This window comes from Dermacentor silvarum, chromosome 1 (assembly GCF_013339745.2).
Source record: "Dermacentor silvarum isolate Dsil-2018 chromosome 1, BIME_Dsil_1.4, whole genome shotgun sequence".
Lineage (NCBI taxonomy): Eukaryota > Metazoa > Arthropoda > Arachnida > Ixodida > Ixodidae > Dermacentor > Dermacentor silvarum.
This window is the reverse complement of record NC_051154.1, coordinates 427,707,810-427,731,834: the sequence shown is the minus strand read 5'-3', so window position 1 is coordinate 427,731,834 and position 24,025 is coordinate 427,707,810. Positions and strand designations below refer to the sequence as shown.

General features: G+C 44.0%; 1 protein-coding gene across 1 annotated transcript; it reads left to right on the top strand.

The window, feature by feature from the left end:
• Nucleotides 1-23,133, top strand: LOC125944100 (uncharacterized). The gene is made up of 7 exons (XM_049664010.1): nucleotides 1-30; nucleotides 9,360-9,410; nucleotides 15,485-15,655; nucleotides 16,716-16,903; nucleotides 17,029-17,142; nucleotides 17,638-18,078; nucleotides 22,899-23,133. The coding sequence occupies exons 1-7, from the start codon at nucleotides 1-3 to the stop codon at nucleotides 23,131-23,133; spliced, it is 1,230 nt and encodes a 409-aa protein (XP_049519967.1).
• The last annotated feature ends 892 nt before the right edge of the window (nucleotides 23,134-24,025 follow it).

Here is a 24,025-nt window from a genome sequence, read left to right as displayed (position 1 = left end):
ATGCTGCGTGCAAAGACCACGGAGACCAAGGTGGGCCCGCTAGAACACGCGGGTCCACCTTGCTTCAGTGCGATTAGCGTTTCGCTGGAGGTCCTCGGCCGGCGTTCCGACAACACGAGGGTCAAGTTTGCGCGATATGAGGGACGCGGTGTTGCCCTGCAGATTAGAGCACTGCACGGGCCGGATTTATCGGCCCGAGCCCGGCCCGGGCCCGCGTTACAAGGCCCGAGCCCAGCCCGGGACCGTAATACAAAGCCCGAGCCCGGCCCGGGCCCGGGCGTACATGATCGAGACCAGCCCGGGCCCGGCCCGCGCCCCGTTGTTCCAAGCCCGGGCCTGACCCGGGCCCGTGCTATTGAGCCCAGGCCCGGCCCGGGCCCGGGCGTTCATTACTAAGCTTAGCTACGGCCCTCGTGTGCATGACCAGGCCCGGCCTGTAAGAGAAAAAAAAAATCTTTTTTTTACTTACAGATTGTACGGATCTTTCACCCTCACGTTCCGAGGTTTAATCAGCTGCAGTATATAAGCAATAAAAGGCCGAAATCTTTGTTTCTCCCACGGGAACATCAGTAATCCGGCCCATTGCCTGTGCTGCTATTTTTCCGCTGGTGCGCATGCACTTACCTTGATTTGTACGATATGGTTCTATGATGTCATTTAGTATGCGGGGTGTTTGATTTTAGCTCAACCAAATTTTAAAAAATGCCTGTTGCAGATTGCACAATTATATAATAATCCTTGATCTAAACTACTCGATGAGGCGGTCATTACTTCCACGAGAAAACAAAACGACTATTTGAAGAATTAACATAATTACGCTATTTAACTTTTTCATTAATTATTTTATGGCACATCTATCAATCTACGAATTATAGCCGCTGAGTTCGCAGGCGTATCCTTGGAACGAATTCTCAGGACTGAACCAGTTTCGAGATAATCATTTTCAAAGTGTCCGACGAAATCAATCAAATCAATTTATTCTCCAATTTACATGCTGGACGGTCATTTTGGACTAAAAGCTACATACGTAGCTTGACGTGACCCAAAACACCAGGCAAGGCAATAGTACGTCAGTGAACAGAGTGCGCACATGTACAATAATTCACATATATTTCCAGCTGTCACTGGAATTCCTCACGGACGAAATAGCTTTGAACGAAAAAACAGAGAATATTTCCGTCACGGCGAGTTAAGAGAATTGGGAAAATTTTTAACAGAATGCATTTTAAACAACATTACAATAGCAATCATCATCATCATCAGCCTATATGAAATATACAATAGCAATACTAGCTATACAAAACAACGCAACACCAGCTATACAACCTAGCATGAGACTGAATTTTACAAGATTAATATTTGCTAAGATAACGAAACAGGATGTACATTATATACTCAGAGCCATACACGAAGGCAGAATAATAATCACATCAGATACATTACAAGCTACCAACGTATGGGCTGAGTTCTTTCTTACTGAAATTATCGACATTTTTGCATTTGTTCAAAGTGAATGGTAGGTTATGTATTAGCGACTGATGCTTATAGAGTGTTCTGAAGTATGGAATTGACCATATCTCAGGATTTCTTGTGTTCGCATTAATGCGATGACGCTTTAAGGAGGCTAATTGTTTTATGTAGTTCCAAGCTAATTCTGACATAGATGGCCTAATGGATGGTCAAAACGCCTAATTGAATATTTAACATAATTACGCTAATTAACTTTTTAATTAATTATTTTACGGCACATCTTTCAATCTTCGAATTATAGCCTCTGAGTTTGCAAGGCGTATCGACTTGGAACGAATTCTCAGGACTGAATCAGTTTCGAGATATTAATTTTCAAAATATCAGACGAAATGCGTGGGTGTTCCAGTTAACATTTTGAGGAAAACGCTGTTTTATGCATTGAAGCACAAAAGTAACTGGCCTTAGCGCTAAAATAATGCAATAGTATCGACACTGGTAATAGTGCAATCGCAAAAGCGGTAACATGGAAATGGTTTGAGGAGTGGCTTCTTTGTATAATTTATTTTTCCTTACGCGGAAACAATGCTTGTTTCCAAAATAGCGTAGCTTGCAAATAGCGTAGCTTTTTCGGCAGTGCAAAAAAAACTAGCGTAGCTTGCACTGCCGGCGCAATGCTAAAGAGACAGCGGAGCTGATAGGCACCTAGCTAGTCCTGCCTTTTGGGCTAGGCTAAGCACTACCAAGTCATCCCCAGCATTTCCCGTAATTTATTTATAATTGATTGATATCGATTAGCTATTGATTGGCTTTCGATTGTCTATTGCAAGATATTGGCCACGTATTTGGGCTAGGCTAAGCACTACCAAGTCACCCTACAAAATTTTCCGGAATTTATTGGTCATTGATCGATTATCGACTAGCTATTGATTGGCTATCAATTGCCTATCGATTACTGACTAAGTTTAAGTAGTCCCCACCATTCTCAGCTAGGATTATCCAGGCTCAGCTTCGCTAGTTGACAGGTGTATGTGTCATTGCGCTTGGATCCTTTCTACACTGCTACTAGGATCGGCACCCTTTTTTGGATTCAGCAGACACATTGCGCCCGGCTGAAACCGCTCGGCTGTTAAAATGAGAACATCATCTGTTTTAACATTTTCTTCGATAAGATATACAGTCATCCGATAAGATATACAGTCAAGAGAGCGGTGTGAATCAGAGAACGGGGATAACCGATATTTTAGTTGACATTAAGCGGAAAAAATGAAGCTGGGCAGGCCAAGTAATGCGTAGGGTGGATAACCGATGGACCATTAGAGCTACAGAATGTATACGAAGAGAAGGGAAGCGCAGTCGAGGACGGCAGAAAACTAGGTGGGGAGATGAAGTTAGAAAATTGGCAGGCGCAAATTGGAATCACCTATTGCAAGACAGGGTTAATGGAAGATCGCAGGGAGAGGCCTTCGTCCTGCAGTGACATAAATATAGGCTGATGATGATGATGACAGTCATTTTGCACGTGTCACTTCAGCTTGGCACAGAATGCATTGAACCATGCAATGCATAACGGTTGCGTGTGCTCGAAGGCCTACTTAGGTCATTTAATGAGCGGGCCCGAGTCTGGCCCGGGCCCGTGGCTTCAAGCCCGAGTCCGGCCCGGGCCCGTGGCCTCAAGCCCGAGCCCGGCCCGAGCCCGCCAAAAAAACGCTTCGGACGGCCCGGGCCCGTGCAGAGCTCTACTGCAGATACCTCGCACCGGCAGGTAGTACCATGGCTACTTCATGGATGAAAACGAGCGCACGAGCCAGTAGGCTCTCCATAGGCTGTGTTACAATTTGTTCCGGCAAGCACTGACTTAACGGCGCCGAATCGCTTCGCTTATTCCCTCAAGGGCGACAGCACCAGTCTGTGCGATTACAATACGAAAACACCTAGACATCTTTCAAAACCTGGCGTTCAAATTCTTAAGCAAGGAAAATCGTACAGTTCATTTGAGTAACGGTTATTTAGAAAACGTGCTAAAACTAAAGAAATCAGTATTTTATGTATATTTATCGACTGCGGCGAAACCTCACCAGGAGTAGTGAAATAATTTGTATTGAAATAAAACGGCACCGATGATATGAACGCGCTGGCTTTCACGCACAAAATTCTTAAGGACATTCTATTCCGCGGCTTGGGTATGCGCCAGTGTCATTGGACTGCTACGCTAGGGTCCTCTGCTTGAATTCTACCACTTAAAATGTGCTTGTATATATACACGGTACAGTACGTGGACTGCATGTCTCATGGGCACATATCCAATACAGGGTGTTTCACTTTAGCTAAACTTTAAAAATGTGTAAATGATAAGAAGCTGGACAGCACCAAGGTAATATTATTTGCCGTTGTTAGGAGATACTCAACATATTTCTTGCATTCCACCTAATTAGATGCAAAGTGTCAAAGAGAAAATTGCAGAGCAACATGAAAACTCCTCATACAGTTTTCTGTTGCACAATACGTGCTACATGAAAGTGTTTTTCCGAGCGTGAAAGAAACCAGGCGAATACACGCAAAATTGCCGCGCGACTGGCCGTTCGAGTCACTTTGCGTGTGTTCGCGGGCTTCTTTCACGATCGGAAAAACACTTTTATGTAGCACGTATTGTGCAACAGAAAACTGTATCAGGAGTTTTTCATGTTGCTCTGCAATTTTTCCAAAGACACTTATCACGTAATTATAATTATTGAGCAGTTGATAATTCAATTAAGACTATTTAATAAGGACCGAATGCAAGAATATTCTGAGTATCTCCAAGCGACGGCAACCTTGGTTTGATTCAGCTGCGTCGCATTTGCATATTGTTAACGTTTGGCCCAAGTTACGTGAAACACCCTCTATCAGCCCACATTTTCTAGACTGCCCCACCTCCGCGATCGGCCACGATAAAGGCTAGAAACACACCCGACATGGGAAAGAGGTAGTAACTCGCTACGAAAGAATTTTTCTTAAAAAAAGCAGTCTTATTGTTCAAATGGCAACAGAGCCAAAATGAAATAAATCTGGACGTTACATCAGCTGTAACGTGAAAATAGACGGGTACCGGCACTTGGAGGGCTGTATATTTGCCAAGAAGCTAAAATGTCACATGTCCAGATTGACGAATTGTTGTTCGGATGTGGCAGAACAATAGCGGTAGCGCTCATCCCGTTGTCGGTTCATGCTCCGTAATTTCTCGTTAGCTTGTCCACCACTGTAAAGCATTCCAAATCTAAACAATATCGGGTGAGCGTCGACCACATGGCGTGTCAGCGCCTTATAACGATTAGGACCGACCGGCTTAGGGATGGTATGCTCATTCCCGCAAAGCACGCTACAGTGTGAACATGGTTTGCTACGCTGTTCACTTCAGGAGGGCACATGCCTTGCTAGGGTTATAGGCGCGGCGCATATTGCGAAAAGGTGATGTGAAGCTCAACTGCACGTGCATGCTCAACTAAGACAAAGTTCATCATCATCATCCGCCTATATTTTATGTCCACTGCAGGACGAAGCCCTCTCCCTGCGATCTCCAATTACCCCTGTCTTGCGCTAGCCTATTGCAACTTGCGCCTGCAAATTTCCTAACTTCATCATCCCATCTGGTTTTCTGCCGACCTCGACTGCGCTTCCCTTCTCTTGGTATCCATTCTGTAACCCTAATGGTCCACCGGTTATCCATCCAACGCATTACATGGCCTGCCCAGCTCCATTTCTTGCGCTTAATGTCAACTAGAATATCGGCTATTCCCGTTTGCTCTCTGATCCACACCGCTCTCTTTCTCTCTCTTAACGTTAGGCCAAACATTTTTCGTTCCATCGCTCTTTGTGCGGTCCTTAACTTGTTCTCGAGCTTTTTTGTTAACCTCCAAGTTTCTGCCCCATATGTTAGCACCGGTAGAATGCAATGATTGTACACTTTTCTTTTCAGTTGCATGATAGCAAAACTCTGATAGAAGCTCATACTACAGTATTGCACCCATACGTCTAGCACATACAGCTTAATGATGATGGAGGCACCGCGGTGCCATCTACATTTCGCGGGGCCAACTTTTCGGTGGGTAAAAGATCCACGCTTGTCGTTCGAGACTCGTTGCGCCAAGTCGGCCACTGCACCAGCTCACATCTATCGCCGGCGCTACATAAGCAGTGCTCACACCAAGAACACAAGCAAGTGAGAATATTTGCCATAAACATCGCGTCACAATCCGGCACGAACACAGTACGTGCTTATTTTGCTTAAAGTGTTCGAACAAAATTGCGCTTACTGCAGCCCTGTTCTTGCGAAATTTTTCCAAGAAGTTCACATTTTGGAGTTCATGTCGTTCAGTGCAACATTTGAAGCGAAATATGCCATCCGTGTAGAGTTACTGGCCCACCTCTATGTAATGCCCTTAATCTATAAGAGCAGGGATTAACACCGGTGAGCCTGAGAGTTTTTTAAAGAATTAAGAGCAGTGGGCCCATGCAGATTTTCAACTAAGTACCACATGCAGGTGTCCTTAGTACCAATACACATCCGTTATATCGGTGTCAGGAGAAAAGAAACACTGCATCGCACTAATTTACAAAACCACACTGTCATCGACACTAGCACAGCACCACGCCACCTGTATTTTTCTCTGGTATGAACACATAGCTAAAACCTGTTATTTAGTGAAAATGCTGTTCAAAATTCAAGTTACTGATCAAATCTTATAAGGTTTATATGATATATACTGCCATTACTTTTTTTGTTACGGAGAAGAGAGTTCTGCTGACATCACAGTGGTAAATACGGCACTACCATCGCGGCATATCTCAGCGCGCATCGCCACGAGCAGGCTGCAGAATGTCTGCACGATTTCGCAGCCGTAATAGTTCGTGAATGGAAGCAAACAGCTTGTGACTTCGCATTTTCTTATTCTAATGACATTCTGTGTACTTTTACAAATGCTTTATTAAGTGCCGTAATGAATGATAATTTTCCTCAACTTGTGTTTTACCCCGACAGATGTAGTTCCGCTGCTATCGCACGAACCGCTTTTCGGCCTCGACTTTGCAACCTTTGTGAACAGACAATAGACTTTCACTAAGATGTGTTATCTCCAACGCGTTTTCCATTTCCGTTTTGTATTACTGGGGCGCTATAACGTAAAATGATTCCAAACTATTTTGATTCCAATTTCTGCAATCAACCTCCACGATTGGTCAAAACATTTTCGGGCCGCTCCCAACTTCGCCTGTCTGCCACGCGACGTAACGAAAACCGCAATAGCTCCCCATCTGATATAGCGTGTACACACTGATTATGCATGATTAAACCGCACAAAAGAAAAATAATCATTCCTGATTCGATGTCTCTTCACCAGTAGCTCTCTGCTATTGGTCCAATGTTTTCTGGCTACGCCCACTTTGCCTGTCTGCCACGCGACGTCACAAAACCGCGAAAACTCACCACGTAAAAGTGACGTGTACGCGAAAAAAATGCATTAATATGCCGAACAAAGCTGAAAATTTTTCTGGATAGCGACAGACTGCCCCGTTCCGAAAGGAATCAAAGATGGCTGCCCGCCGATCGCTCAGGCCCTCGCTACTCGCACCTGCCGGTGAGCATGTATTTATTTTCGCATGATAAACCTTTTTGCGTGGCAGTAGAACGTTATCGAGCCATTTTAACGGCGTGCATACGACATCGCTCTGCCACCTCTTCCTTGCGGAGGATCTGTTTTAGTGACATTCTTATCCTTCCGTTGCACGCCACCGCGATTTTCGACCAGCCACCGCTAGCTAAGTAAGGCAAAGCGGACCAATCGGAGAAGCCGGCACCACCCTCTTCATGCGGTTATCTATTTTCACCTTGCTGGCTCGGCCCCATCGAAACCCTCTCCACTAGAGCGGGCTCCTCGCCTCTTGTCAGCCAATTAGATAAGAAAAACCGCTGAGCGTAGACAATGTTATTGGTTTTGAAAGCGAACAAAGGTGACCTCCTATAAACGAGGAGAGTGTTTGATTGGGTTGTTCTGACAACGCTGCGGGTCACCGCCCGATGCTTGCGTCGGTGGTTTCGTAAATTTTATGTCAGGAGTTTGGAATCAAAACGGTTTGGAATCATTTTACGTTATAGCGCCCCTGGAGGCTAGTGCGCGCCACCAAATTAAGATGAAATCAATAATAACAAATGAAATTTGCCGGCACGAACGGGGCTCTGTAGGGGAACAATGCTGCTTCACTGATAATAAAGGGAGTGTGCACTTCTGAAGTGAAAAGCGTAGCAGACGACCCTCGCACTAGAGAGTGCTTTGAACGCCTGCGGGTACTAAGGTAGTACTGCTGATCTCGCCGCTTCTCGCCGTTATCATGCTTCTGCATGCACTGCGCACTTGCTTTCGGAATTAAGCGTGTTTATTTCTCACCGCTGCTTACAGCTCGTACTTAAACAACTTACTCGCCATCACACCGCTGCGATTGTGGATGTCCAGCGAAGTTGTTGAAAACCACCACTACAACTGCTGAGGGGGGTTTGCAATGCTTTATTGTTTTAGACTAACGGTAATTTAGGCAGCACGTCGCAACTGGTCATTATGCGGTTTCCTTTCCCTTTGCTGCTCGTCGGGAGTCCTAACTATGCGTTGCCTACCCATTGCTGTGCTGCATCTATAATGAAATCAGTTGGTGAGCTGATTCTCTTATATATGAAAGGCTAGTAACGTCTCTGCCCATGTCGCAAACTGCCGTCGCCAGGGCAGCTTGCGCAACAATAATCTCTACCGGGAAACGTAGGCAGAGTGCGCTAGGTGCTTCGCAGTGTTCTCAGGAGCGCCTTATAATCAATGATGTGGTTTGGATGGTTGTTTTGTGCTTGTTCTTTATTGAAAAGAATGCTGTGCTGTACGTTGTATGCGTTATATCAAACAATGTATGCACTGTTCGCTTCAGGCGCTGAATCTTTTTTTTTTATTTGCTGAAGGTATTTTTTCCGTCAGGGCACGCCGCGAAAATTCCCGGCCAACTAAAGGCCAACCGCTTCGCTGTAATATTATGCGAATATTACCATCGCATAGAGGGTCATGAACCGACATCATTGATTGACATGAACAATGAGTGCAGTGAAATTTCATAAGCAGAGACAAAGAGCTGACAAAACGTTTGTAAGACAAAAATTTGCGGTAGCTCGCCGGGACGTGCAATCTAGGATTCGATTCCACGTTCCTGCTGCACATTCACCGACACCTCAGGGGTGACTGCAGATGTACAGGCTGCCGCGATGACCACCAACAGCGAAGAAATGGCCGCTCATGCTCACTTGCAAGATATCCAAACCAGGCATTGTCACGAGACGTCGTACGTGCTAGACAAGCGATCTAGAGGAGCATGTTTACAACTGTATTATAGCAACCATGTAGGGTACGCATAAGCTTCAATAATTTACCATTGTTGCAAAACTGGGTCAGATTGTGCGTACCAGGGCAAGATTATGAGAATATTCGGCACCTGCAAGTGATGCAACAGCAATGGGAAATTGTCTCGCATAGTGGTAGTTTATGCTTGCATATTTGCTTTTGTTTCGGCCGATCCTTGGTTTCGGCTGCTCTATCATCCTTAAAGACATCCTTTCCTGCACTTCAGTGGCTATATTCATTGAGATTTAGCGTGCAACAAATCCAACAATGTTACGAATGACAAAGAGCATATTTTGCCTTCCATGTCTTCCCACCTAACGCCGAGAAAACTTTACGGCAAGACATCTTAGTGCCTTGATAACCTAAAAAAATCCTTTCACGTGAATTGTTCTGCAACGCCGAGTGGTGATATCTTACCTTCCGTTTTGCTTGCAAGACGTTCTGCTGTCTCTCAGTGGACTCTCCTATTCCTTGGCTTCCCCACAGAACGGTGCCCATGCCGGTGTAGGTCACCACCATGGTAGTGACTGGAACCAGGTAGGTCAGCACGAGGAACAATACGTTGTACCTATGTAAAAAAATAAAACAGGGTTGTGCTAGTCTTCGGGCAATTCCTAAGGTAATACAACTGGGAAAAAGAACTCTTCTGCTTTTGAACTTGAAGAAAAAAGGTATTGACATTGTATTACACCAACACAGTCATTTATACTTCAAGCAGGTCAGTTACTCGCTATAGCGCCATAATTGGGCTTAATATTACCAATAAATACGTCTCGCATAATTTGTTTCTCATGAAAAAACAGTAGCCGGCACTATCACTTGGTGCCAACATGTCCTTGTTTGTCACGTTGGTAAAAAGTAAACAGGACGTAACATTATCGTGCACATAACAGATGTCTCGAAAGTAAAATATCACGATTTCCTTAGGACATTGAAGTTAAATTACTAAAAACGAAATATACTCGAAGGACCACTCCTTCTAACATTCCCTATTCGCTGCTATCAATAAAAATACTGCCTTCGAATTGCGCGACCACAAGGGAATGTTGGTGTAGCAGTAATTAGTGCTTCTTCCAATTCGCTGCATCGTCGTGAATTTGTAACTGAGTTAAGGAATATTATTTTTGTAGAGGATTTAATAAGGAAACAAGGTTGATAAGGATTGACTGACCACTTGACTTTAAATATGAAACGCCATCTAGGGGCAGCGCTTTCTATTTCTTAGACGAATTCAAGAAATGTCATCACAGCTGGTTGCTCTTTAAACTCTGACCTTTGTACCTTAATCAAATTCACCTCGACAGTGCACGGTGTTTCATCTCAAAAATGTATTCGTGGACAAGCGGAGCATTTGTGTGGTTCTCATTCTTTCAGAAGAGCATCAATGCATCATCTGCAGAACCACCGCCTCCTATTTTAATTTACAGCTATATAGCGCAAGGCATATATATCTATTAATGTAGTATTCTACCTAGCGTTTGCCCTACCGCTGTTCACTTACATGATGGCTGCAAGATTCGTTGTTCCTGATATGGGACCGACAGGTTTCTGTCTAAATTGAAATGTTCTTTTTTTATAAATAAAGAATTTGAGTAATAATTAGTGAAGAAGTTCAGTAACATTTATTTCGTGTTACTGAACTTGTTTACATTTGCGGGTGCATAATTCATACATATCTGTGCATCAGTAGCATAAAATCTTTTCTGCCACAAGTACTTGAACAGTCAGCTGTGACGAACTATTTTCTGGGCTGCTCAATTTGCGAAAACACTCCATTAGCCGGTGGTCTTGTGTTTTTGGGTTGCATTTCAGGTGTGAGTTAGCAAAGGGCTTATTCGCAAGTCAACGTACTATCTTAGGTAGCTCTTCGATCGAAATTAGTAAGAAACATGCTCCAAGCGTAACCGTAAGGTCAGCAAGAAATAGTCATTATCAGGAGTAGCGATGCTACGTCTTTATCGCAATTTATACGACACGTCCGGTTGACAAAAACTGTCGTCGTACGAACTCTGAACCATTCATAGCATAGAAACTAGAAAATATATCTTGATGCTTGATCTATTTACCAGCCATTTACAATTCTTATTTTTTTTCTCTGTAAAACAGGAAAGGACTGGATCCGCCATGCCATCTATCTTGCATCCTGAGGAAAATGCTGAGCTGTTTCACAAACCCAGATTTTGGTGGTAGAACAACATGAATTACGTCTTGGATTGCTTTTAGAGCGCAGCTCTTGGGCGCACGTTCTCTACGGCGAGCATCGGCGTCGGCGTAACCGAGCGAACGAGCACAGCGATGGAGGAAAGAGCGAATGCGGAGCGCAGCGGGGGACGCGAGGAGGAAAGCGGAGGAGGAGGGTGCAGCGGAACCATAAGGCGGAAAGCGGAGGAGAAAGTATGGTAAAAGCGTGAGAAGAAGAGCGTAGTGGCGGTGACGATGGCTACGAGATGACGGCAGAGTAGCGTGCGTTCGTCTGGAAGCTCTGTCTGTGGCGGCTGCTGTGAATCACGCGTCACCCACACGCTGGGTCTCGCGATCACCAGATTCGCGAGGCAGACGCGCCACATTTCACTCCGTTGGCAACGTGCTGCACGAGATAGATTGTCCGCGCCGGCCAATATATGGCGAAATCAAAACACGTATAGAGCTGCGCATAAATTTTGCGTTATGGAATATCGTAATCGTTGGTGAATTATTTATTAGATCTGGGAACAAGCACTGTTCCTTTAAGCAAGAAACTAAAAGGTTTAATCAACAAGACTGTTTTTTAAAAAAGCACCCGTCATCATGGAAATTACAAAAAACAAAACATTGTGGCCAACCACGAGTTTCACTTACGCAATGTATTGTAACATGTCATCTATACAATAAGAACTAGCAAACATTTCAATCTGTTTCCTCCGAGATCTGGCAGCGCCAGTGCCTTGTCGGGATCGCTGGCAAATCTCTTGGCTATGTACAGCTAGTACAGCCTCTCTCCTTAGGCATAAAACGTCTCAAATTGACAAAAGATCTCAGAAAGAGCGCCGAATGGTCCCGAATACTTCGCTGTCAACAAAGTAAAGAAAGGGAGGTAAACCAGAGAATATCTCCGATGGCTATCCTGTATCGGGGTGGAAAAGGGGGGCCAAAGATGAGAAAGAAAGAAAAAAAAAGAATGCAAGCGTCAGTTGGGAACTAACGGGCTATACAGTGCACGACGACGACTCGATAGATGAGAAGCGGACGGTACCCACTTCGGCGACGCCGCCATGTGTATTACTTTTCCCGCCCTTTCATCTGCTCGTCTCGTCCGTCGTCTAGATGCTCGTCCCAGCCGGGAGAGTGTGGAATAATTGTCGGCGGAACAGTTCTCCGCAAAGCCGTACGGTACTGTGGATACAGCATTATAATGCGGCGTGGATCAGTGGTCCCATCCGTCTAACCTCTACTAATTAACTACAAAGCAGCTCATTTCTTCTTCCTCAAGCAATGAGTGCATCAAAGCTGAGCGCGTAATGCAAGGAGCACCTTCACTGAATGAGGAGTACTAATGGCAATAGAACAATAACACCCTTGCGACATGAGAGATAACTGGACAAACAACAGTAAGCATGTAATGCAAGTACCGTGATTAAGGATGGTTTCTTTCCTCATATGTCTAACCGTAGTCCACAGCGGTTCATGCAAAATTTAGGCCAGGTTGCATACAGCTAAGCATTTCGCACACCTCACCGCGTACTGTATGCATAGCGCTTACCGAAACTGAATGCCTTTGAGGTAATCATAACTGTAGCCCAAGAAATGGTGATTAGGGGCGAAAGATATATTAAATTAATAGGGGAAATTACTTGTACTTACTAATTGAATTAAAGAAATTATAAATAAATGCAAAATGAAAACGGATAAAAAAACTACTTTCCGCAGGTGCGGAACGAACCCACGTCTTCGCATTACGCGTGCGTGCTCTCACCATTGAGCTACCGCGGATGGGCAAACGGCTCCGCGGTATAGCTCAATGGTGAGAACATCGCACGCGTAATGCGAAGACGTGGGTTCGTTCCCCACCTTCGGACAGTTGTTTTTTCATCCCTTTTCATTTTCCATTAATTTATCATTTCTTTATTTCAATTAGAAAATACAAGTAATTTCCCTTATGTTGTTCTTGGTGTCATTATTTGCTGGCTTCTTATGATTAATAAAAATCGGGCCCCTCGGTTCCCTTTCTTCTCGTTCATTAAATGAATAGGTAATTTTGCTCTGCAAAAATGTTTAGATAAATTAGGGTCAGCTGTGAAATTGCCCCCAAAATGTTGAAAGCCTAACACTTCCCGTTGAAAATTGGTTTTGTGAGGAATCACATGCACACGCACACACACGCACAAACACGCTCACACATGCACACATGCACAAATCGCGAAACGCTACGCATGCATAGCTTGTCGCAAGCACAGCATGAGACATTGATGAAAGGGCAGAGGCTCAACCGTATACTTTACTTCTCATCACAATGGGCGGAATCTCCCATAACAGCTACAGATATTTGCCTACTGCTAAGCGTAAACGTGACCTTAGACCGCTTGCCGGAACACTCAGGCTAAGCCAAATTACAGAATGCGCGGCTCACAGAATGCACTTCAATAAACAAAAGCAAGTTGTCATTAGACTGGGAACGCTTAGGAGTGAGTATCAACGGCAAATATCTCAGCAACCTTCGGTTTGCAGATGACATTGTCCTATTCAGCCACAATGGGGCTGAAAACAACAAAAGATTGAGCACCCTAACCGAGAAAGTGTTGGGTTGAAGATTAATATGCAGAAGAAAAACATAATGTTCAATAGCCTGGCAAGGTAACAAGAATTGAGGATCGCCAGTCAGCCTCTAGAGTTTGCAAAGGAGTAAGTTTACCTAGGTCAATAACTCACAGGCGACCCTGATCATGAGAAGGAAATATAGAGAAGAATAAAATTGGGTTGGAGTGCATATGGCAGGCATTACCAAATGCTGACTGGGAGCTTACCACTGTCGATGAAAAGAAAAGTATACAATCATTGCATTCTACCGGTGCTAACATATGGGGCAGAAACTTGGAGGTTAACAAAGAAGTTCGAGAACAAGTTGGGGACCGCACAAAGAGCGATGGAACGAAAAATCTTACGACTAACGTTAAGAGACAGTAAGAGAGCGGTGTGGATCAGAGAACAAACGGGGATAACCCATATTCTAGTTGACATTAAACGGAAAAAATGGAGCTGGGCAGGCCACGTAATGCGTAGGATGGATAACCGGTGGACCATTAGAGTTACAGAATGGATACCAAGAGAAGGGAAGCGCAGTCGAGGACGGCAGAAAACTAGGTGGACTGATGAAGTTAGGAAATTTGCAGGCTCAAGTTGGAATCAGCTAGCGCAAAAGAGGGGTAATTGGAGATCGCAGGGGGAGGCCTTCATCCTGCAGTGGACATTAATATAGGCTGGTGATGATGATGAGGGTGATGATGATGAAGTTGTCATTACAAAAGAGAACACATACGAATGAACTAACTATGCAACACGGACACAACAAGTAAAATTAATTTAAATATGCGGTTTTACGTGCCAAAACCAGATCTGCTTATGAGGCTCGCCGTAGTGTGGGACTCCGGAATGATTTGAACCACGTGGGTTTTTTTTTTACGTGCACCTAAATTCAAGTACACGGGTGGTTTCGCATTTAGTCTCCATCGAAATGCAGCCGACGTGGCCGGGATTTGATCCCGCGACCTCGTGCCTATAGCAGCCCAGACCATAGCCACTAAGCAACCACGGCGGGTAGGAAGAAATAAACGAAACCCTGCTTATTTATTGCAATATAAAAAGCCTAACGTAAATTTCAAGGTTATGCATATGGTCTCGCACATTCCGGAAAAACAAGAAAGCCCAAAAATTACTATGAATATATGAAATTTCTTGAAGACAGGGCACATCGTCAAAATTCTCTTTAGAGATGAGGTAATCTGCTCTCTTGGGTACTAACTTCTAGTATATAATCCGATATCTTTGCAGTGTTTAGTGCTAGAGCATGTTCTAAATATATGTGTAGGACTTTCTGGTTCTAGTTGAGCTAATTGTTTTCAAGGAAATTTATCAGCAACATTCTTTTAGGTATATCTATATCAGCGATAATGACATACTTTATTTAACTAAAGTATTTTACTTGAAGAACAGTTCCCTTACGTGAAGGGCTGTGAGAATATTTTCGCAAATGATCTCTTTTGCGTAATGAGAATTTTTATGCATGGTTTTTGCCATCGGGCCCCATGATGGGTTGCCGTGATTGATGAAGGGAGTTAAATAATATGGCAAAATGGGACAATATAAAATAGCCTACAAAAACCCGCACTCATTTAGTAATAGTTACCTGCGAGGAGGGTGGAGGGGATAGGTCTCATGACTTCAGGTGGCACGCATGGTGCGATAGTTCTAACTCTGTTAAACTAGCAATATTTTGTGAATTTCAAATATTTAGAATTTTAGCGCAATAATGAAAAGTGTATGCTGCGAACGCCGTTAAAGCTCTTCTCTACCTCGCCCCTATCTAAGCTACATTGGTGACCCGGACGTGATCACCGCATTGTGCACACATCTTGCAGCCTTTGTACGACCTACTGGCCTCATCCTTGAAGACAGCTGAGATGACGTGGACAAATGGGTCTCTGTATGCTTTCGTGAAGATCAAGGACGCGCTCAGTCGAGCTACGCTCTTGGTTTACCCGAAAATGAACTTGGGCCTTTGCCTTGTGGTGGACGCGTCCGACTGCGCTGTGAGGGACGTGTTACAGCAGCGCAGTGAGCGAGTTTTGTAACCCATTGCTTTATACTCCCGCAAGATAAAGCCTATACAGAACAGCGCTACAGCAAGTTTGGCCGTGAGCTCTTAGCCGTCTATCAAACAGTTCATAATTTCCGCCATTTCCTCGAAGGAGCCATCTTCCACATCGTAGCTGATCGCAAACCTCTCATGTTTGCTCTTCGATGACTGAAGTCAGATGGAAGCGCACACATAGACAGAGAACAGCGACAAATGTCGTCCATACCAGACTTTACAACACATACCCGCCACGTTGCGGCTGCAGCAGTGTTGTCGCCGATGCACTTTCCCGATCCGCGGTCATAACACCCCAGACGTCTCATCACGTCGGTTTGGACTTCACGGCCCTCGCCATGGCCTAGACTGCGGACACTGAACTCACCGTTCTCCGGAACACGGCACCGAACTTGTTATTTCCGGAAGTATAAGCTGCCCTCTGTGTGGATACTATCACATGTCACAAGTCGACTAGATCGCTCGCCCTTTCGTGCCCGCTCAGTTTGGACGCGCAGCGTTCAAGGCACAGTGTTCGGTGCGCTGTACTCCCTAGCCAGCGTCTCGTTTATTTTTTCAAGGCCAGTGCAATCGCTCGCTCCGCAATGGGATCCGTTGGTGCGCCTTAGTTCAGTGAGTTGCCGCGATGTGACGCTACCCAGAGGGTAAAGGCCAACTTATACTCCGACGTTTTCGGCGCGCGATGAGCGCCGGCTGAAGTCGGATACGTCAGGTTGGCGACGCTGCGCCGGGCGCAAAACCGACCCCCCTATACTCGGACGCAGTCTGGCGGGCGCAGCGACGCGCGACTGGCGAAGCGCATGCGCATGCGCAGAATGTGCAGAGTACAGCACGCCGCCTGCCGTAAAACTCGCGAAGCAATCCCCATAGCTGCTCGCTCCTTTTCTCCCCTGCTCCTCCTAGCTCACTTGCACGGAGGTTTCGCGCCTTTTCGTTGACCGCGACTGCAGCGTTTCCAGTTTTAGCACTTCGTGTTAGGAGTCGGATTCCTTCTTCAGATGGCGTGGACATACCCAGCGCGAAGAAATATAATCATCGCCTTGCTGCTGCAGCGCTTGCCCCGCAAGAGGAGGCGGTCACTGTACATAAGAGAAATATTTGACAAACGTCCGTGGTACGGCGAGTACCATCACCTCGTCCAGGAGCTTCGACACAATGATCCGGAATACCATTTCAAGTATTTCAGGTAAATGGAACGTATATACATATAACGCGTGCTGCTTTTCCGTTGTTGTGCAAGTACCCTTCGGACTGCTGTTGCTCGTGCTGAAGTGTTGTCATGCAGAATTTCCGTTTATTTATTGAACGCAGGATGACGAAGGCTTCATTCGATAAGCTATTGGGCCTCGTCTACGAGAGAATCCTGCACCCCCCAACGCACAGAAGGCCCATCTCTCCAGCAGAAAGACTTGCAGTCACACTGAGGTAAAATGCTCGTAGTTGTCCAGAAATCAGCAGGTGCGACTGCGTGCATGCGTACCGTGTTTGCACGTTCATCCGCCACATCATTTGCTTCAAAGCACACCTCGCGTGATTTTCGGAAGCAACGTATAAATGCATATCGCGCGCGTTTTTTTTTTTCGTGGTTTTCCATGTGTCTTCATCAACCACAACCGCAATGCTCATGAACTGCGAGGAGAGCCGACCTTTCGACAATCACGGGGAAAGCACACGGGCCATTGGAAAGGAAAAAAAGGAAGGAACTTTTTACGAAAAGTTTTTGCTGCCTAAAGAGATGAATATGGTGTTCATCAATATTCTAGTTCTCTGCTACTCCCTAGGGCCTTGTTCTCAGTCCTGATTGTGAAACACGATGCATGTATTTTTCACCCTATTACTAATGTTGCAGCAATAAAGTTCATTGTGATAAGCATTTGAACATTAATATGAATCACTTGTTCTGTTAACATATTTTTGTAGATTCCTGGCTACTGGAGGATCGATGCAAGACATCGCAATCAGCTATAGAATTCATGCTTCCACCGTGGCAGGGATCCTAAAGGAGACTCTTCCAGCAATCTGGGATTGCCTGAAGCCTGTTGTGCTGGGGTGCCCAAGTGAGAGAGAGTGGGAAAAAATAAGAGAAGATTATGAAGACAAGTGGAATTTCCCAAATACGATAGGAAGTATTGACGGCAAACACTTCGCTATCAAATTCCCAGGCAACAGTGGGTCAGACTGTTTCAATTATAAGGGGTACCACTCATTACTAATGCTTGCTGTTGTAGATGCGAATTATCGCTTTATTATGGTTGACATAGGAGCCCAAGGTCGGCTTTCAGACGGCTCGTTCTTCGGAAAGAGCGACCTCAAGAGAGCCATAGAAGAGAGAACCCTGGGACTCCCTTCAGGAGTTTCTAGGTGGCCGGTTTGTTTGGTAGGGGATGCAGCATTCCCTTTGGAAACTTATTTGATGCGCCCTTACCCTGGGAGAAAGTTAGAAGAAAGAAAAAGGTTTTCAATTATCGCCTCTCAAGAGCCCGAAGATGCGTTGAAAATGCCTTTGGCAACTTAGTTTCGAGATGGCGAGTGTTTTTGGGTACAGTGGAGGGTGAGCCAGAGCTCCTGACCTCTATGATAAAAGCAGCGGTGGTCCTTCACAATTTCCTGATGGCTGACAATGCATACTGTCCTGATAATTATGGGGACAGGCCATGTGAGGAGACTGTGCAGGATGGAGAGTGGCGGCGCATGGTTGCCCAAATTGGTTGCAGTGCACCACCATCAAACCACCGGCCTACCTCAGCTGCCATGGCGATGAGGGATGAAATTGCAGACTACTTCATTTCTGCTGAAGGCTCATTGCCATGGCAGCTAAGTGTTGTCAGGAGGAGCTGATACCATTACATGTGGCATTTCATATTTTATTGAAATGAGATTGCATATCACAGTACAGGTATTTGTTCGTACTCTCTTATCACAAAACAATCTTCAGCTTATTTTTGATTGGTGCAACACTTGGTTAATGACCCTAAATTCATCTAAATGTAAAGTCATCTCTTTTACTCGCAAACACTCCATATCTACGTTCTCTTATCACATAAATAACCTGATTTCCCCAGCCACTTCATACAAGCACTTGGGAATTAATTTCGTGCCAAACCTTTCCTGGAACCATCACATTACTACCATATGTGCTAATGCCTCAAGGTCACTGGGGTACTTACGTCGAACCCTGCGCAAATCACCCTCCCACATCTGTAAGCTAGCTTTCCAAACATTTATTCGCCTGCAGCTCGAATTCGCCTCTCCAATCTGGTCACCTTACCATAAGAACCTAACCAGCTTATTATAATCTGTCCAAAATAGGGCCGCAAGGTTTGTCTCATAACTATACATACAATTCTAGTATTTCGCAAATAAAACTGGATATTTTACTCTCACCCCTCAGTATCCGTCGTGACTTCGCTCTCTTAACTCTGCTTCATAAGTACGTTCATGCGGATAGGAAATCTTCCTTGCGGCTTGAATTTGCACCATGCACATCACGCAGGCTACATAATCACCTCAGCTTCACTCGGATATACGGGAACACTCACGCATTCAATTGGTCGGCCCTTCCCCGTGCCATTCGATTATGGAATGCCCTTCCTGCATCCATAGTCTCCGGAAAAAATCCTGACAATTTTCGGCAGCTGCTCATCTTGCATTTCATTGCGTAATCTCGAAAAAAATAATGCGTGTCCCTTTCTTCTTATGTTTCCTCGTGATATGCCTTCTGTTAGCTTTTTTGTTTATGGTATCACTTTGCTCTTTTTCTTGTATTACTATGTTTCTTTTTTTTTCTCCGATTAGAACGTCACCAGTGCAATATATTTTTTATGCAATACTGATGCAACCCTTCCGTTTATGGGTCCATTGTTATTTTTTGTTGTAGTTGCTATTTTTGTATTCTTATGTATACGACATTGAATTGCCTATTCTTATGTGAACTGTACCATTTGTTATATTTGTGTAATCATCCAGCGTACGCAGGAAATTATTCATTATTCTGTCAGTCAATCGTGCATGTATATTATGTACCAATTATGCATGCTGTTTTCCTTTTTTGTGATGCCCCCCTTACCCAATGCCTCTCACGAGGCCTGTAAGGACTTTTTAAATAAAATAAAAATAAAACATGTGGAATTTCATATTTTATTGAAATGAGATTGCATATCACAGTACAGGTATTTGGTCGTACTCTCTTATCACAAGCTTCGGCATGAAAAAGGGACCGAACATAAACAACTAACCCTGTCATACCCAGGCATTCAAAACATCAGGTGAAAGTTATGTACTTAAGGATTGTCACTTTGATGTCTCAAATATAAAACCAGTGCAATGTGCTTTTAACAGGAGGTCCCCCGTGACAGGTCAACTTTGGGCCGACCATCAAACAACCGCCCCACTTCAGCTGCCATGGCAATGAGGGACGAAATAGCGGATTATTTCATGTCTGCAGAAGGCTCATTGCCGTGGCAGTTGAACGTTGTCAGACGGTGCTGAAATCCCAGTTCTCCTCAGAGTATCCTCAGAATCCCAGAATATTACTTTTTCCTCTTCCAGCGTCATAACAATTACTTTGGCTCCTCTAATTATGTACGATTTTGCCCTTACTATTTCCTTTCTTGAACTTTTTTTTCTCTATTTCATGGTGAAGAACTACTGTTTAAAAGGCTTTATATATGCCAGTGATTTGTCTCACTAGAATTTGCGTATGAACTGTATTTTACATGTAAACATGTATTTTTTTCTGCATTAACGAGAGAAGGGGAACCGAGGGGCTTGATTTTGTTAATCATGTGTATGTGGTCTTTTTTTTTCTGCATTGTCACTAAAGCTAACCCAATGTGCTTTTTACCAGGTCTGCCTGACAGGTTAACTTCGGGCCCTCCTTCTGTGCATGTCATTTTCACATTAAGTGTACATCGCTGTGTTCCGTGAGCAGGTTGCTTAAATATTTACAGCATGTACATACATAGAAAACATCACATAGAAAAAAATATGGAATTTAATGAAACGTTTGAAATGAAACATAGAAAAAATCAAGATCAGTTACATTTAACCAACTATTCACAACAACACTTATTTCTGTACAACAGAGATACAAAATGCAACATGTGCAAGAAAAAAATGCAGGAACACTGTGAAAATTCCTTTCAGATGTTGTATATGTGTGTTCTTTACAACTGTCAGTTGGAATTTCCCTTGTCCTTTCTCTGTTGCTAGTGGATATTGCGTTGGAAGGAGCTGAATAAATATTACTTATTGGCAGTAGAAGCCCTGAAATATGTGGAATGAGACATTCATCGTCACAGTGGAACTGAACGTTGCAGTTTTACGCTGTGTACTACTGTCTGAACAAATGCAGCTGTGCAATAGAGAAATGCTGTACTTTTGGTACTATATAATGCTCAAAATACCTTGAATGCAACAAAAATAGAGCGCTTCATTTAGCGCACAATAACATGAGAAATAAGTATTACATATGTATCACATATTGCGGGAAATGCCCATATTCGAAAAACAAAATATTAATGCAAAACAAACGCATGAAACAAATATTGCACTTTTTGAATCATGTCATGCTGAAAATGCCATACAAAAGACAAATACAACTCTTGAGTTAATGCAATTATGATATCTGGGTTAGTAATGAAGTACACATGACTATCAAGAACCATGGTAGTTTCACACATAGTGTGAAACTACCATGGCGTAGTTTCACACTATGTGGTGCTGAACATCAAGTACTACCTCGAATCACGAAGTACAGTGATTAAATAATCAATCTGATTAAGGCATTTAGCGAGTTAGATGTTGCTCTGGTTTACCCCTTATAAGGCGCGAGCTCGGCACATGTATCACATGCATACAAATACTAAAACTGCACTCAGAATGACTAGAAATGGAATTACCCGCCGTGGTTGCTGAGTGCCTATGGTGTTGGGTGCTGAGCACGAGGTCGCGGGATCGAATCCCGGCCATGGCGGCCGCATTTCGAGTCCCCCACTACAGCGTGCCTCATAATCAGAACTGGTTTTGGCACGTAAAACCCCATTATTTAATTTTTTAATTTAGAAATGGAATGACAGAACTTTCCAGCCATTGCGATTGCTGCTTTTGTAGAAAAAAAGGAGTACACACTTGCACCAATCGCTCTGTAAAAAGACATAAAATGTGGTACGTATCCATACCTAAGTATTTTTGGCGTATAAGGAAACTTGCATAGAACTTGAAGATTGATTCAAGAAGTATTGAGCCAGCTAATGGGAAAGGCTGAAAAGCTCAACACATTTTCAAATAAAAATTTTGCTGCCAATATGAGCCTCGTCGAACAGCACCACCTGCGCATGTAAAAACACTCAGAACACCAAGGAGGCCTATTAGTAAAAGATCAAAACACACTGAATAGTGTCTTTGATTGTTGGGGAGTATTCATCGTGCTAAAATATGGTACGCAGGTGCACCCTTGTCCATTTATCGGCACTTGAAAAGAGTGGGATAATTGTGACCCTGCAAGCCACAAAATGGTTAAAGGAAGTGTCACCGAGTACGCAAAGGAACTGAACTAGAAGGATGCAGTTTTGTACTTCGTGAAAATTAGATTCAATATTGCAGCGTTAATATTTGTACTATTTTATCACACCATTGGTTAACAGCATATCACAGTCTACATGGCAGCGTTAATATTTGTACTATTTTATCACACCATTGGTTAACAGCATATCACAGTCTACGCAACTAACATCACAGCATATCACAGGCTTATACCTCAAGCAATTATGCAGTTCTGGAGAAGAAATGAAAATAATAAAATTGAGAATTTTGCCGTCTTTGTATGGATAAGTCGAGTATTAAAGCATAGCACTAATAAAAAGCAAACAAATATATTAAATCGTTAACATAAACAAAAGCTAGATGCACGCATCTTATATATATGAGTGCCTTGGCACCTAAACTAAAAAATGGGGCTATAAACCATGCATTAATTGACTTGCACGTTAATCAATTTCCTCTTCCACATCTGCAATGAGCTGCATAATTCTAACTTTACATTTTGATGCCATTTTACGTGGCATCTTATCCAAACTTAGGCCTACAGACAAACCAAATGCCTCATTCTCAGACATTTTTTTCTCAAGTTGGCCCAAAAGTTCATCTTCAAAACTGTCTCTCTTTCTTGTCTTTTTTTTTAGCTTGGGTGGAGCCTCACTATATCGCTCGGTTACTGACGGTGGTACTGCCAATGATGCCGGCGTTGCTGGTGATGGTATTTCGGGTGGAGGATCCAGAAAGCTTTCAACTGCTGATGGTGACAGTGGTGTGCTGTACATTCCTGATAAAATGCTTTCGGCGGTCTCGCCAACATCATCACCACCCGAGCAGGAAGGGGCTTCCAAGCTGCATGTAGTTCTGCAGAGAAAAGGCTGACATTATTCGAGGAAAAACAGGTGCGCACAATTGTAAGGCCAAACAAAGTTGGTTTTGCAGCCATTTCATTTGGCTGCGTCGCTCACTGAGAATGCTGAAGGCTTCTTTGGAGGAATAATATTGTTTGTATATAGAGAATAATATCGCTGTAGACACTTCAGAAAAAATGAGTTTGAAAAGTTGCATGCACAGTCGTAGTTAACCCCAATGAGACAGGCAATTCTGTCGAGGTATTCAGTGTTCAATTTACAGTTTCGTGCAAGGACTAAAGCGATATGAGAAAAATAGCACCCTGAACATTTCGTGCTAAAAAGAAGGAAAAGGGCAGATGCGACCAGCTACAGCAAACTCATGTGTCCTAAATGAACACACATAACAAAATATTAATGACATGAACTTGATAAATGCAAAGCGCAACGTGGATCACAATCACGTAAAGAGCAAGCTAGGTTTGCTTCACTGAATAACAGCAGTGTCATGCGGGGAATTTTTAGAAAACGAACAAACGTATGATCTCGGAATATAGTCATCAAAGTAGACAAAACACTAAGCAGCAATGAATGTTATCGCAGAACTCTGAAAATGAATAATAACTCACTTTCTCGGACGGCCGCAATCTCTGTAAAAGGCCATCGACTCTGCGAACTCCCACGCTCGCCGAGAAACATAGCCGCTGCCGCTCCTTTTGGTTTGTTCAATCGCCTTCAATTCACCTGTGTAGCGATCTCTCAGTCGCTTCCACAGTTTGAGGCACTCTTCAACTGAAACAGGAAAAACGAGGTATAATAACAAACGGTGATTGCATACCAGGCTCGGAGAAGTATCCACGTTTCAGTATGTAAACAAAGTATGAGTACATCGACGCACCTGTCGAAAGGCCGGCGAACAAGCG